The 16,628-nt window shown below is 42.9% G+C and overlaps 1 protein-coding gene across 2 annotated transcripts in view; it reads right to left on the bottom strand.

The window, feature by feature from the left end:
• The window catches only part of NRDC (nardilysin convertase), an 85,316-nt gene that overhangs the window by 8,499 nt on the left and 60,189 nt on the right, over nt 1-16,628 (bottom strand). For both annotated transcript variants that reach the window (XM_044676458.1, XM_044676457.1), the window contains 5 exons: nt 16,280-16,334; nt 9,359-9,463; nt 7,505-7,628; nt 6,819-6,905; nt 6,095-6,214 (listed from right to left, as the gene is read on the bottom strand). In XM_044676458.1, coding sequence (XP_044532393.1) covers nt 6,095-6,214; nt 6,819-6,905; nt 7,505-7,628; nt 9,359-9,463; nt 16,280-16,334 — 491 coding nt within the window. The remainder of the gene's footprint in view (nt 1-6,094; nt 6,215-6,818; nt 6,906-7,504; nt 7,629-9,358; nt 9,464-16,279; nt 16,335-16,628) is intronic.

The raw sequence follows: 16,628 nt of genomic DNA, 5'->3' as shown, positions 1-16,628 counted from the left end.
GAGAGCCAGGCCTAGAGATGGGAGGTCCTAGGTTCAAACCTGACCTCAGACACTTCCCAGCTGGGTGACCCTGGGCAAGTCACTTGACCCCCATTGCCCACCCTTACCACTCTTCCACCTATGAGACAATACACAGAAGTTAAGGGTTTAAAAATAAAAAAAATTAAAAAAAAAAAAAAAAAGAACTGCTCTGGGCCTCAAAGATGACCCACGGCAGCTGATTCATAGTAGGCCAAGGAGGGGACCCAAGACCCTCAATGTCTGAGCCCATGAGGAGCAAACTCCAGGATCTGGAGTTAAGAGTGATGGTACTGGCAGCGACAGAGGAGGAAAAAAAGGGAAAAGACTCTAACCAACAACATTTCTGTGGTGCTTTGTGGCTCACCAAGCACTGTGCAGGTTATCTTACGTGACGCTGAGCAGCACATGGGGCTATGGACATTATGAGAAACCAGAAGCTGAAAAAGGACAAGTGATGTGCTGCCCGGGGTTGCAAAGGATTTGAATCCAGCTCCACTTGACTCTCATTCCAGGGCTTGATACCCCACACCAGCTCTGGCACAAACAGGCTCATTACCAGTACAGTGGCTGCAAGCTGGATAATTCTTTGGGTGGGGTGACTTATGAGAGCAACCCCTTGTGCTTCTCCAGAGGGTGGCAAAGACTTTCTACAAACAAGAATTGAACCATCAGTATTCTAAGCGTGAGGCCCCTGTTGTCTCAGGAGCACAGTCAAAAGAAGCGAATGAACAGAAACACTGACATTCTCAACATAAAACTAGAAGGTGGAAAGAAGGTATGGCTAAATGGAAAGATAGCTCTTCTTGGAGTTCGAATCTATTGTGGTTTAGTTGTTTTTCAGTTGTGTCCAACACCATGACCCCATTGGGGTTTTCTTGGCAACGATATTAAGAGAAGTTTGCCATTTCCTTCTCCAGCTCATCTTATGAATGAGGAAACAGAGGCAAACAGGTTAAAGTGGCTTTATCCAAGCTAGTAAGCTTTGTCTGAAGCTGGAATTGAACTCAGGTCTTCCTGATTCCAAGTCGAGGACTCTATTTATTCACTGGGGTCACCTAGCGACTAAAATGGACATCCTTAAAGAAATAAAGACAGGGGCAATAGGGTGGCCCAGTGGATAGAGTGGCAGGCCTGTAGACAAGAGGACTTGGGTTCAAAAGTGGCCTGAGATTCTTCTTAGCTGTGAAATCCTGGGCCAAGTCACTTAACACCAATTGCTTAGCCCTTGCCCTTCAGTCTTAAGAGTTGTTACTAAGAAAAAAAATAAGGAGACACAGAGACTAAAGCTTGGAGAAGTCGTGATAATGAAAAAACCCATCATTTCACCATCACCACCTCAGTGTATTCTCGAAGGGCATAAACAACTGGCTTCTCCCTTCTCACTCAAATAATCCCCAGTCCCCAAACTCCAGGAGTTTTCCATTCCCATTATGATCAAACCTAACACTGCTATCTGGCATTTAAAGCCCTTTGCACACAGTCTACCTTTCCTGTTTATTCTACATTTCTCCACTTCTTAAGGGGAATTATTCAGGGTTATAAATACATTTTGAATCAAGAAATTGAATGAAAGTGAAGAGGAATGGTACAAATGGAAACAGGAAACCATTCTAGGCATAAAAACCAAATCCAGCTGTCAAGAAGTCTGTCTTCTACTTGCTCAAGAATATTTAATAATGTTATTGTTCCTTTAATACAACACAAAAGAGGGAACCAAGAATTGCTACAGAACAGGAGTTCTTAAGATGGAGCCTGTGACTTTTTTTTAAAGTATTTTGATCAGTCTATATTTCAGTAGCATTTGTTCCCTTTGGGTATAATCCTTTGATTTTATTTTATTCTAAGCATTTAAAGATACGAATCAGAAAAGAGGCCCCCAGGGATTCTTTGCCTGGAACCCCAGACACAAACAAGGTTGAATTATAGCACAAGAATCCTGAAATAGCCAATGGTGACAGACAACAGTAAAGACTGGTATAGCTCAAGGTTTTTCTCATTATTACTTTTTTTTACAAACAAGACCCCATAGCAGATACAAAGGGAACTGGTTGTTCTTCAATCCTAGGATGTCACTCAGGTCTCTACACTGAGACAACAACCTCAGGGTGACTAAAACCTTCAGGACTTTTTGTGATGTTTTTCCCTTTTTAAAAAGGAGATACATAAATAGCAGGTTAAGTTCTCTCAGGAGTAGCCACGCCTAGATCTGATTCCACCCAACCGAAAAGGAAACATTTGAAAACAATCTGCTTCCATAGCAGCCTTTTGTTTACTTCCTGGAATCTGGTTTCCCCAGTAGATTTCTCAGTAACCAAGAGAAAAAGGCCTGCCCTAAAACCACAGGAAGCGCCCCACATCGGCTCTCCAGGGGCATCTGACTCTCTCTATATTCCAACATTCATGGGAAGCACTTGTAGGCTTCTCCAAAGAATAATTTCTGGACTGGGAGAGAAAAGGATTCAGGCAACCTAAGCATATTTCAAATAGAAAATGATGAGTTTCCTTCCACTGCTCTCCTAATCCCTGAACAAATGATAAACGTGGCATCCCTCAGACTGTTCTTATAGCCTTGCCACTGCCTAGCCTCGCTTCCTCCTGCTCTCTTGCTTCTTCAATCCATGCTCCACACAGCTGCCAAAGAGACCCAGTAAGCTTCAGGGGCACCCTGTTGCCTCCAGGGAAACAGATACCTGCGTTGGGCATTTAGGGTCCCTAACTTCATGTCCTGACATTCCACCTAAACTGGGCATTCCATCCCCCACCTTCCTGCCCACCCCCTACTCCCTGCACTCTTCCTCCTCCTCATCTCAGCCAAGATCCGTAGCAATTCTTTGTTCCCTGTTTTCTGTTAAAGGAACAATAACATTATTAAATATTCTTGAGCAAGTAGAAAACAGACTTCTTGACAGAATCCCATATTTCTCCCTTCAAGGTTTGAACAAGGTTTTTCCTAATGCCGAAAGCTATCACTGCTTTCTCTCCCCCATCAGAATTTCCTTATCTATGTACTGACTGTTGTCTTACTGCAGAATATAAGCTCCATGAAGGCAGGGACTGTTGGCAGGCCAACACCTAGCAGAGCATCTGGCATATAGTAGGTTCTTTGGTAAATGCTTATTGACTTAACTTGCTATTGAACTGGTAAAGCCTTTAGCAGGGGAAGGTAAGAGTGGGGACAAGCTGTCCATTAGTGGGATAGGCTGCTTCAGAGTTCATGAATGCTACCTCGCTGTTGCAAAAGAGATGGATAACCTCAAGGTCCAGGAGGTCACAGAATCAAAGCTGTTCAACTCTATTCTTGTTCTTTCCTAGGAAACCATTGGTTAGGGGAAATGCCCCCACCACCCCCATCTGACTGAGTCACAGCTCATGCCATTCTCCACTGGCTCTGATGGTCAGGAAATCCTTCCTTCAAATGGGCATCTAGATCCCCCTCCATTTCCAGGTCCTCCCACAGGCCAACCCTCCAAGGCACTTGGGGAGTGAAGGTAGTGTTCCAAGGGCCTTCAGAAATAAGGGCCTGCAAGGTTGTAACAGCACTTATCCTCACAAAAAAAAAAAAAAAAAAAGGCTAAATAAATGAGCTGGAGAAACTGCTCACTGCCATTAGATTCATTAAAGAAACCCCTCATCACCAAACGTTCAGTGAAAGACCAGAAAAGCTGCATGAAGGGAAAACCAAAGGAAAAGAAGGGTAAGCAGAAACCAGACCCATGACAGAAGGCTGGAGATGGGTGAGGAAGTGCCCCTCTGAGAAAGAAGGGAAGACACACCATCTGCATGCGAAGGGACCACCACTAAGCCTCTTCCGCTTCCCCAGGAAGAGGGCAGGAATCCACACTGCTCTCACTTTTTCAGCTCCTGTGACAGCTGGGGCCACAAGGGACTTTTCAGAGCCATCTCAAATACGTCCCTCCAAAGAACAAGGAAGGGGAGCCAAAGGCTAAACAAATGAACCAAGGGCATCCAGCCCTGGTTTGAGCAAGGAGATGGGTAATTCTGGTGGGCACTGGCTCTTGGCTGGCCTGGGCTAAGAGCACCATTGAGGGGCAAACAACTCTCATTTCTAATACCCAATTCTGTACAGTCATTTGATAAAAACGGACTTAAGCAAATGAAGCAACAGGCCAGAATGTTTTTCTTGCTCTTTCCAATGATTAGCACAAGAATTGTCACATTTCAGTCATTTTTTTAGTCATGTCTGACACTTCATGACCCTACTTGGAATTTTCTTGGCAAGAATACTGAAGTAGTTTGCCATTTCCTTCTCCAGCTCATTTTGCATATAAGGAAACTAAGGCAAACAAGATTAAGGGGACTTGCCCAGCTGGTTAAGTCTGAGGCCAGATTTGAACTCAGGATGATGTCTTCCTGACTTAAGGCCAGGCACTCTTTGCACTATGGTAACACCTGGCTGCCCATAGTAGATGCTTAGTAAATGCCTGTTGACTATTTCAAAATTAGGGCTTCCAAGCAGAAAGAAAGATGTAGGACATTGTAAAAACACCATCAGAGAAATGCTGAATGATGATCCAGTGGGAAGGACTGAACCACTATCAAGCAAAGCAAGTCTCCAAGATAATCACCAGAAGCTCATGATGAAGGCTCTCCACAACCAAAGAAGGGATTAGTGGAAGTTGAGGCAGATCAAAGCAGGCCAACTTCCACTACACCCCCTTCATGAGATTTCTATGTGTGATATGTATTTTGTATATATGATAAGTGACATGAGCCATACAGAAATATTAATTACATGAAAGTATGACTATAATCTATATCAGACTACTCATTCTCTTGGGGGGGGGGGTGTTAAAGGGCAAGGAAAGAAAAAATTTGAATTCTAAAACACTAAAAAACAATTGCCAAGAATTGTTTCTATGTGTAACTGAAAAATAAAAATATATTTTAAATATAAATAATAAATAATATATCTATTTTAAAAAACACTCAGGTTACAGAGCTAGGTGGCTCAGAAATGAGCTAGGCCTGGACATGGGAGGGTCCTAAGTTCAAAACCCAGCCTCAGTAAAGAAATAAGGCCACTTCAACATATGAAATGGGTGAAGGAGGAGAGAGTGGCAGAGGTGAGGAGGAATGGGGAAGAGGGGAGAGGGAACTCATGAACAGCCTCAATTTTTCCTATAAAATATAAGACAAGGTTCTCAGCTGAGGGAATGGGGAAAGGGGGACCGAGGGAGGTTTGAAGAGGGCAGAAAAGGTTTGGAAGAGCCATTGGGGAGAGCAGGAGAGTGAGCAGACAAGGGAGGGGTAGTAAAATTGCCAAACAGCAGAGAGGGCCCAATTGAGGTTACTCACTCCCGGACAAAAAGGTGACCAACTTAAGATGAAGAATAACACACATTTTTTGGAAATGGCTAATGGAGGAATTTATTTTATTTGACTCTGCATATTTTTATAAGACCTCTGTTTCATTTTGTTTTAATGGGGGACAGGGGTTTAAGAGATGGAAAGAGAGGTTAGTAAGCAGGACATCTTTGAAGGTTCCATGCTGAAGTGATTTACCTAAGAGGTCCCTGCAAGCAGTCATTGTTTGTGCTTTTTACTTCTCTCCTTAGTACCTAGGCCAAAATGGGTGAGTTACATTTGTTTTTTTTTTTTTTTAATATAAAACCCTCACCTTCCATCTTGGAGTCAATACTGGGTATTGTCTCCAAGGCAGGCAGAAGAGTGGTAAGGGTTAGGCAATGGGGGTCAAGTGACTTGCCCAGGGTCACACAGCTAGGAAGTGTCTGAGGCCAGATTTGAACCCAGGACCTCCTGACACCAGGCCTGGCACTCTATCCAATGTGCCACCTACCTGTCCTGATAAAAAATGTTTTCACTTTATATGAAGGCTGGATGCTGTTCAATCAACAGTAGTAACAACAAAGGACCCCAATTTGCCACTGGAACTCAAATTCTGAGGAAGAGGGGTTGGTTGGTGTTTGGCTGGTTGGTTGGTTGGAGGACAGGGTAGGTGGGAAGGTAGTTAGACTGGGAACCAAAAGGAAGGCTGGGAACAGAAAGGCTGGCTTTGAAGCTGTCAGCCCGCATGCTGAGCAGGAAGTGTTACCTTTGGGGATTTTGAACTTGTTGTCTTTCTTGTACCACAGGCAGCCCTGTGCAGTGTTCACAATCTTGACAGGATACTCTGTTTCAGGGCAATCAAAAGGTTTCAGAGCAAAGTCCGTGGCTAACAGAAAAAAACAAGAGAAAGGAAAATGCTCATCATTCCTTTCGGTGGGCTCCACTTGGAATGGCCATGAACGCCTCTACTGCACACAGTGAGGGCCTGGCCAGGGGTTCTGGATGGGAATGGGGAATCAGGAGACCTGGACTGGCATCCCAGCCCGTTATCTGGGTGATCCGGTGACTTGGAGCCACAAACCTGCTAAACTCCTAAATCCTTATCAATCCTTGCACTCCCTACTACATCAAGGATGTTGGGAAGAAAACACTTGGGGTAAAGCTTTTAAGTCCTAGTGAAATAAGTGACACTGTAACTACACTACTGAAACCTTGGAAGGGCCTTCATCTAGGACTGAGCTTACAGCCACTGGGTCAAAGTGACAGTAGGCCCAACAGGCCAGTCTAGAGTAATGAGGCTTGTTACTGAGCACTGGACAGTCCACAAGGGGTCCCTGAAGCAGCTAGAAACAACAGAAGGTGCCCAAGACTATGGGGCTCATGGCCAGCTCCTCTGAGTCTGCTCGATTGCTTCAATGGAAGTGGTTTCTCCAATGACTATTCTAGAAGTCTAAATGCCCAGCGTACATAATTCCATCTCACTCACTCACCAATATATTTATTTTCAGCAGGAAGGTGCAAATCTGGATTTAATTCAAAGTTACTGTTCCACAGGTCAGCCCACTTTTTTTCAATATCTGTAGAGGAAACAAGTCAGATGAAAGCGCGAGCAGCTTCAGGAGACTGAAGAACATCCTCATCTTTCTCTGCATCAGACACAAGGCAGTCTTTGCCTTCACTGAAGCTGCCTCTCCCTTTTCCACTCAACTCACAACAACTCCCAGAGCTGCTATTTCAAGAGAAAATGAAGAGTAAGAGCAGGCCCCAGCTGGCCAGAAGCTTGGAAGAGCACAATTTCCCCCATCAATGCTGACATCATGTTCTCCTGGAGGTGGGTACAGCAGGGACAACCAGGTCTTAGAAGAATACACCCCCATGAAACAGAATGCCAGAGTGGCGACATCACTACTCAGTGCCCACCCCAGGAGGCGTGGGCACAACAGCACAGTGTGAACAGGACTTCTTATGGGGGGAGCCACTCTAGCATGCAGCAGAGACTAAAGATTGGGTAAGAAACAGCCTGGGTTCAGATGAGGGAAAGAAAAGCAAAATAAGGAAAAATCTCTGCGAGAATAACTTAATGCAAGTACAGCCCCCCTAGTTTTAATGGCTTCAGAGCTAAAGGGGAGAACAATCAACAAACTTCGTTGCATCCTTAGACAGCCCGCCACATTACCTTCTATGCTGTAGTGAGTCCCAAACCATTTCTCCCTGAGGTCACATTTTCCCTCATTAGCAGCAGACAGCAGGACAAGATTGGCTTTTTGTGGGATTAACTGAGTAAGGGCATCAGTAATAATCTATAACAACAAAAAAACAAAACTTCATTTTAATCCAAGATATTCCCCTCCTAAAGGCACAGGCAAATTCTCAAAGATCTGTTAGCCCAAATAACTTTCATAAGCTTTTGCCATCCTCACTGGCATCATTAATTAATGTAATAAATGCTTGCTGATTGATGGCTAATGATTAATTAGGTGAGGCAGCATGGTGTAATGGACAGAGCCTCAGAGCCAAGATCACCTCTACCTTTGGTTAAAATCCCACCTCTGACCCACCTTGGCTGAGTGGTCCTAGCCCAGTCACTTCACCTCTTAGTGTCCCAGGCATCCCTCTGAACCTAAATTAGGAAGCAGGTACAAACTAGGATAGGACAGGGAGGCTGCCCTTGAGGCAAGCTGTCTATACTGGTGAAATCAATAATGGTTTTTTAAATGATGATATAATCAATCTAAGCCAAAAGCACAGGCAGCCCAACTTGCCAAAAGCTTGTTTATAAGTTGGTAATGAGAACTTAAGAATTCATTTCCCCCACCAAGCTAATGATAAGTAGTGCAAAGGTCCTCAGCTAGCCCACAAAATCTGACAACTCGTGAGGCAGCAGAAACTAAATGAATGTCTTCTCTTTTGAGGTGAACCACCATAATGCCCACTACACAAAAGAAGAGCCTCGAATACACTAGGGGTGGGACTGACTTTTGTGGGCAAGCCTAGGAAATAAAACATCATTGGCAAGGCAACATAAAGACACTCTTTCTAAAGAAAAGAAAAATGCAGCCAGCATCAAGAAGCCAAAGTAGTAGGCTCAAGAACCTTTCATTGTGCCCTCAGCCAGAGGTACAACGTGACATCCAAGTGTAGGCTGTTTTATGTCCCCTCCAGCTCTTCAGGGAGCTGCTAGCATCTCCCTCAATGAGAAGACCATGAATTGAGGGAGCTCCCCCCTCCCAGGGGTAGGGCCCCTCTCCCACTGACTAGCAATTAGTGAATTCAGGGGTTTATGCACTCATGCTAGGGCTATTTTTACTATATTAAGTCTCCGGTTTTCCTAAAGTTCCATTTCACTCAATTTCGATTGTAGAGGATGGTAGAAGTTTTGAAAGCTAAAATAAAACTATTCTATCATTAAAGAATCCCAACTGATAAGGCAGACACAGCTCCAAAATCAAGCAATATTTGGGATTTATTTGGGATGAGGTGATTAGGGGGTTGGGGGCAGACTTCTAATTTGTTTCTGCACAGCTCCAAAATGCCAATGCAATGCTTAAATACTCTAGCCCTCCAGGGGTTCATGACTGTTGATGTGACTCTCCCTGCACAGCCCTTCTCCACCATGAGTTTATGAGCTCATACCGCCCCTAGTGGCAGCCTCTCCCAACTCACCCAAAGTGGTTCTTGAACAGTCCAGATCTGGGGTCCAGGCCTGGGAGAGCTAGGAAGCAGCTATTTGCACTCCACTGACTTGAAAAGGAGAACCCAGGGATCCCCCCTCATAACTCGATAAAACACTGGAAAAGGACTCAACTGAGGGAATAGCTCACAATACACAACTTTTGATAAATAAAATGTTTCCCAAGTTTTATGAACGACAACAAGGAAAAAGAAACCGGATCTAATCCTATTCAAGTTTCCCTATTTCCACCAATTCCTCAGGGAACTAGTGTTTACTGCCACATTCCCTCCTGAACTCCCTCTTTCTCCTCCGACCTCCTTCTTCTTCCCCCGCCACCCCACCAAGCAGAAAACCTACCTCTGGCTTATATTCAAACAGCAGCTGGTCACCAGTGAGGAAATCCTGCAAGGGGTACAGCTGCATGTTCTCACACATGTTTTCCACATACTCAACGGGATCTGTCTGTGGACAAGCAGCATCCTTTAGTACCAGAAGATCACCATCAACATCTCTAACCACTGATCTCTCCCACTCCCCACACACGGCTTCCTTAATACAGGCAGGAGAGCTCACCATCCTGAAGGCATGATCAACAGTCTGATCCTTAAACCTCCAAAGCAAGCTTTTGCCTATCCCAACAAGAGCCAAACCAACACTGAACCCTTTCTAAAATGTATCATGAGGTAGCTAAGTGGATTAAGAGCCAGGCCTAGAGACAGGAGGTCCTAGGTTCAAATCTGACCCTTCCTAGCTGTGTGCCCAATATTGGGCAAGTCATTTAACCCCTATTACCTAAGCCTTACCGTGTTTCTGCCTTGGAACCACTATACCATATTGATTCTAAGACAGAAGATAAGGGTTTAAAAACAAATGTATTATCACTCCATCGCCAAGCAGTTCCAAAGTAAATTTTTTCCTTTCTCCCTTCTTTTATATCCCCAGTGCTTAGCATAGTGCCTTGCATATAGCAGAAGCTTAACAAATGTTTATCGATAAGCTGACTGTAGGATATGATCCTCCCATGGAGGCACAGCTATAAGACTGGCATGAAAGACAGAGCTGGAAGGGACCTTAGATATCTTCTATTCAACTCCCCTTGATCTATTCTGACAAATAAAATCTGTCTTTATTATGAATAAATTCCTTTTCCTTTTAAGCTACTCTTTCCTCATTTTAAAGATAAGGAAACTGAGGCACAATGTAGGCAGAGGAATGTGCCCTAAAATCACATATGAGAAATGGTGATGTTTACAATTCTAGCCAGGGTTTCTGACGATAAATCAGTTCTTTTCCAGTTTTTCCAGGTTCTTCTCCCCCTACTCCACTGTTAAATAGCACTGCACCTGGTTCAATATATGATGTCTAGACTGAAATGGCTGGCCTAGTTAAGTTTTCTTCCAACCTAAGGCTTACTACATAATCTAAAATCATGTTATCCACTCTTGGGCAGCCTGGCTATGTATTAAGAGTATCCCTCTGATTATAGGGACTGGGGAGAGAGAGAAACTGAAGGACAGGAAAAAAGACAGAGGAAACCAAGTGGGCCACATCGCTATCTGACAGCTTCCCCTCCAGGCCTGCATCACTGTCAGAGATAACTTGGATGGTTCAGTGGGAGGAGGCACTAGCTTTATTTTGCTTAGTCCCAGAGGGCAGAGCAAGGGAGAGAGGAAAAGAGACTTGAGTTTAGAAAATCTTCCTACCCATTACTAATGTCCCAGAGTCAAATGGGTGGCCAGAGGACACCGGCCTTCAAACAGGTGGATGGCCTCACATTGGGAATGTTATCACTGGCATTATTCCTTCCAGGTATGGATGGGTTGGACAAGATGGCCAATGATCCCATTCTGTGGTTCTGATCTGCTGGCACGGTCAAGTTGGCCAGGTGGTGTGATAGAGAGAGTGCTAGACCCAAGTTAATCCTGCCTCAGACACCAAGTAGCTGTTTCAGGTAGGCAAGGCACATAACCTCTCTGAACCTCAATTTATTCATCTGTAAAGTAGAAATAACAGCACCTATTTCACAGGGGGTCATGAAGATCCAATGAGATCATGTATAAAGTGTTACGGTAAAATGTTAGTATTTTAGGGGCAGGGTGGTCTAGTGGGTAGAGTGCTGGCAATCAAGCCTTTATTAAGTACAGGTATCCCTTTTGCATTTAGGGGTGCAGAGCCCTTGCAATCTGGAAAAACCAAGTAAAATGTTTTGGCCCTCTCTTCAAACCAGAGAAGTCTGAATTTTTTTCTTTTCTTTTATGAGGTGTTTAGCATATCTGATTGTAAAATCTGGGTTAAGTATTTGGTCACAGACTATATGTAGGTCAATGTTAACATTTCTAGCTTTTGTGTGTCATTTGCTGGCTTTCACATTCTTTTCGGAAACTTTAAAAAAGAAATTGTGCATATGATAAAATATGCTGATATTATACAATACCATACATACACTTTATGCATTTTTGAGTTTCTACAACTTTTTTTTTTTTTGGAACCCTTACCTTCTGCCTTGGAATCAATACTGAGTATTGGTTCTAAGACAGAAGGGTGGTAAGGGCTAAGCAATGGGGGTTAAGTGACTTGCCCAGGGTCACATAGCTGGGAAGTGTCTGAGGCCAGATTTGAACCCAGGACCTCCTCCCATCTCTAGGCCTGACTCTTAATCCACTGAGCCACCTAGCTGCCCCCTCTACAACTTTTTCTGTTTCATCTACTAGTCTGCACATGTCATCTTGTGCCTTCAGCAAAACTCCCCCAAAATTCCCAAGTAAATAGAACCAGGCCAATAAATGATACTATATAGTCAATCAATTAGTAAACATTTATTAAGTGCCTACCATAGACCAGGCAGGTCCTATGTTAAGTGCTGGGGATGCAAAGAAAGAGAAGATAGTGCCTACTCTTGAGGAATTCATGGTCTTAACGGAGACATTGGACAGGCTAGAGACAGACTCAATTGAAGACATTCAACAGATTTGAAGAATCTAGAATTAAGAGAAGTCAGGAAAAGCTTCCTGTGGGATGTGAGCCTTTAGCTGGGGCTTGAAGGAAGCCAGGGGAACTGGGAAATAGAGATTAAGGTTCCTTCCATCTCTACACATTTATCTGCCACAACTTATTCGGCCATTCCTTAAGTGCTAGACATCCTCTTAATTTCCAATGTTCTGCCACTACAAAAAGAACTGCTATCAGTAACTTTGTATGTCAACAATTTTTTCCTCTTTCTTTGGCCAATTTCAGGTATGCTCAAGAGCAGGCCCCCTAGTCTTCCTTAATCAATTCATCAACTCCATGAATTCAACTGCTACTTGTATCCTGCCAATTCCTAGATCAGTGATGGTGAACCGAGTGCCAGGCATAACCCGCCCCCCCTTTACCTCACACAAGGGAGAGAGAAAGTGCTCCCATTGGGCTGATGGGTGGAGGGCCAAGTGAAGTGAGGAATATCCTCAATGAGTGTAGAGAGGAGGAGAGGAGTAGCCTGAGCTCTCTGCTTTGCCCCAGCTCTGCTACCTGTGAGCCACCCATCTTAGTTCCTGTGTGCTCCCATTGGGCTGCTGGGCAGAGGAGTGAGGAGCAGCTCTGAATGGGAGAGAGGGGAAGTGAGGGTGGCTGCATGCCCACAGAGTGCTCTGCATGCCATCTTTGGCACCAGTGCCATAGGATCGCTATCACTGTCCTAGAGAAATATCCAGCCCTACTCTCTCTCTCTCTCTCTCTCTCTCTCTCTCTCTCTCTCTCTCCCCCCTTATTTCCTGTTCCATATCACGCAACTGCCTACTGCCCATCTACAGAGCAACTGAAACACCATAAATACAAGTCATTCGCTTCCCCAAAGAACCATCCCCTCTTCATAATTCCCCTATTTCTGTTAAGAACACCACCATTCTCTCACTCACTTAAGTTCAATAGGATCTTCATTTGACTCTTCACCCTCACTCCAAATAAATCACTAAGACCTGTTAATTCTATGTTCTCAGTATATCTTACATCTATCCCCAAGCCCTTTTCTCCTAACTCTACCACTCAACTAAACTTTTCCAACAACGTCCTAACTGAGCTATCTCTAGTCTTCCCTCTCCTATCTGTCTTCCAAATAGCTGCTAAACTGATATTTCTAAAGAACAGGTCTGAACATATCATTTCCCTGCTCAAGAAGCTACCATCCCTATAATCTCTAAACTAAAATATAAACTCTTTGCCATTTAAAGCCCTCTGTTATATTGCTTCTGCTAAGCCTGGAAGGCTCAGCACAGTGTTCTGTTCACACACACTCAATCCCAGTCAAACTGGCCCCTTCTTAGTGAATGCAGCCTCCTACTTCCAGGCCTGGAGCCAGCTAGTATGCCCTCTGCCTTCCTCTGCCTCTTAAAGAGTCCTTGGGTTCCTTCAGATCTTAGGTTGAGGACCACCTCCTATGGGAAGTCTGCAAGAACTCTGCCCCCAAGCTAAGTGTGTGCCCTTTCCCATGACTTTGTAGTTACTTTACAGACATTTTGTATAGAATACAAAAAAGAATAGAATGTAAGTTGCTGGAGAGCAAGGGCTCTTTCCTCTTTGTATCCCCCATGCCTAGGGTAGCAAGGCATTTCACATATAATATATCTATCTGTTTATCTATCTGTGTTTGCACACACATTTGCATGTGTGTATATAATAGAAGTAGAATAAGAAAAGAATCTTCGTATTAAATTTCTGATATTGTATAGACAATTCTCAGCTAGAGGTCTCATTTAAAATAAAGAGAGAATGTTCTCAAATGTATAAGAGTATCAGCCATTCCTCAATTGAGAAATGGTCAAAAGATTGAAACAGGAAGTTTTTGGATGAAGAAATCAAAGCCACGTATATGAATAACTGCTCTAAACTAGTACTGATGAGGAAAATGCAAACCAAAACAAATCTCAGATAGTCTCTCATTACCTATCCAGTTGTTTAAAATAATAAAAGGGCAAAATGACAAAATTTGGAGATGTGGAAAAACAGGAACTTTTTCAATGTACTGATAAATAACAATATACCAGTTATATTATAATAATAAAATATAATAATAATATAATAAAAATATAATATAATATAAAAATAACAATCAGTTATGCTGGGTATTTTTTCCTTTCTAAAATATATTATTTGTTATATTGAATGGTTCTCTGGGAAAGGGAAATGGAATAACTATGGTAATATAAGAAATAAAAAATATCAACAAGTATATATTTTTTAATTTTAAAGAAAAAAGTCAATATCACCTTATTACAACATGTGAATAAAGGCATTGAGTTGGTCAACAGAGCAAAATATATCACCTAGTCAGTAGAATATAAGCTACCAGAAGACAAGAATTATCTTTATTTTTATACAGGTATTCTCAGTAGTCAGCACAGTGCTGGGCAAACAGTGAACACTTAATACATGTGTTTTTCATTCATTCATTTTGCATTGGTATATGTGAAAGTCAATAGTATGAGAAAAGACTGGAAAGCTTGGTAGTTCTACATGATGGAGGCCCTGAATAATGTCACAAAGAAATGTTAGAACACAGAATACAGAAAAGCTATCAGAACTGGAAGGGACTTAGAATGTGTACTCTAGAATGTCAGAGCAAAACATGTCTTTAGAACATGAAAGGCTCAATGTAGAGCAGAACTCACCTGTCGCAGGGTCTTGTCCAGGTGGAACTAGAGCCCAGATCTATCCAACAACCTGCCTAGACAGACCCCTTCCATCACACCACCTGCTTCCTACTTTCAGTGTGAGCATTTAAGATGGTAAGTTCGATGTGCCAACAATCCCTAGTCCCAGACGGTCCCAGACACCATCAGTTCAGAAATGATGCATCTAAAGTCCCATATAGCATATGTCACTGTTAAGAGTCAAAATTAGGACACTGTTCTCCTGAATGGTTCTTGTTTCACTACACCTGTAGTAATATCTCCATAAAGTTGACTTAAATCTATCTATAGGATATGTTGTCATTGATCCCTTGGGAAAAATGCCCTTTAAAACAGGCTTAGACCCATTCTTGCCTCTGCCAAGTCCACTGGTGCCCATGTTTGGTAATAATACTAACTCACTTTTCTGTAGTGCTTTGGCTTATAAAAAAGCACTTTGTTCATTTTCAGCCCTAGTAAGGAATTAAGTATTATTATCCCCATTTTCATAAATGTGAAAAATGAGAATCAAAGAAGAAAGAATTCTATCCAAGTTGGCATAGCCCAGGTAGGGAATCTCACCCTCAAATTAAGACTAAAGACTCTAAGTCTGGTCCATCAGTCAATCAGGAAGTCTGTATTAAAGTGCCTGTTACATGACCAACTCTGGGGAGATGACTAGAAGGAGATGCCCCTACTCTCAAGGAGCTGCCATTCTTCTCCACACAACCCATGCAAATTCTTAGTATGTGGGAAGAGTTAATGAGGCAGTTGGCAAACCCTCAGGACCTACATCCACAGAGGCTGTGGAAAGGAGCACCTGAAGAACAACTTGTCCCAACAGTAATGTGCATTCCATGTGAGACCAAAGAAAGAGCTTTTGAGAGTTGAAGCCTATGTTGGAGTGACCTGGAGAATCATAGCTGCACTTTGGAAGAATCGTCCTGGCACCAGTGGACAGGATGGAAAGGGAGAAAATCCAGAAGGGAGCTGCTGCAATGACCTAGGTGAGAAGTGATGTGGGCTAGAACCAAAGCACTGACTGTGTGAGGAAGAAAAGGGGTCAGATACAAGAGATGGTATAGAGGTTAAAAAAAAAAAAAAAAAAAAAAAAAAGCCAGATCTGACAGCCAACTGGAAACAAGGAGTTAGTGATAAGTCAAGTTGAAAATCTGAAAAACTGGAAAGGTGAGGTTCACCTTCAAAAGAGATATAGGGAAGTGCTGAAGAGAGCTGAGTCTGAGGTACCTATGGGACATCAGGTTTAAAATAATCATATGGCAAATGGTGCTATGGTAGGTGCTGAAGCTCAAGAAAGAATGGGGTTAGATAGTTAGAACTGGGAGTCATCAGGGAAGAAAGAATCATTAAAGTCCTGGGAACAGATGAGGTCTCCAAATGACAAATTTACAAATGAAGAAACAGAGACTAAGTTATTTGTCTAATGGAAAAACACACCAATCTTGTCACTATTCATTTAATTACATAATTAATTTTCAGATCTCAGTGAGGTTTAGCTGGAACTGGGAATGACACTTTAAATGCCAGGAAAACTTCCAATATGATGGAATGAGAACTAATATACCTTTTCCATGGGGACAAGAATCGAAATTGAAAAAATCTTGAGTCACAGTACCTGTTCTTGGTAATGAAATTCATTATCCTCAATTTTCTGAATCTCTTCAAATATTCTGTAAAAAAGAATTATAGTTAGAGGGCATCACATATTGAAAATTCTTCGTGGAATAGCAGAATAACTCCACCTCAGCAGAATTCCCAGGGCTTTGCTACTGTAAAAAACAAGAGGGATGTAATGGACCTCTGTACCAGCAGCAATACAATGACCCAGGACAATTCTGAGGGATTTATGGTAAAGATGCTACCCACATTCAGAGGAAGGACTGCAGGAGAGGAAACATATAAGAAAAACAACTGCTTGAGCGCATGGGTCAGGGTGGACATGACTGAGGGTGTAGACTCGAAAC

This window comes from Gracilinanus agilis, chromosome 4 (genome assembly GCF_016433145.1).
Source record: "Gracilinanus agilis isolate LMUSP501 chromosome 4, AgileGrace, whole genome shotgun sequence".
Lineage (NCBI taxonomy): Eukaryota > Metazoa > Chordata > Mammalia > Didelphimorphia > Didelphidae > Gracilinanus > Gracilinanus agilis.
This window is presented reverse-complemented; position numbering and strand designations above follow the sequence as displayed.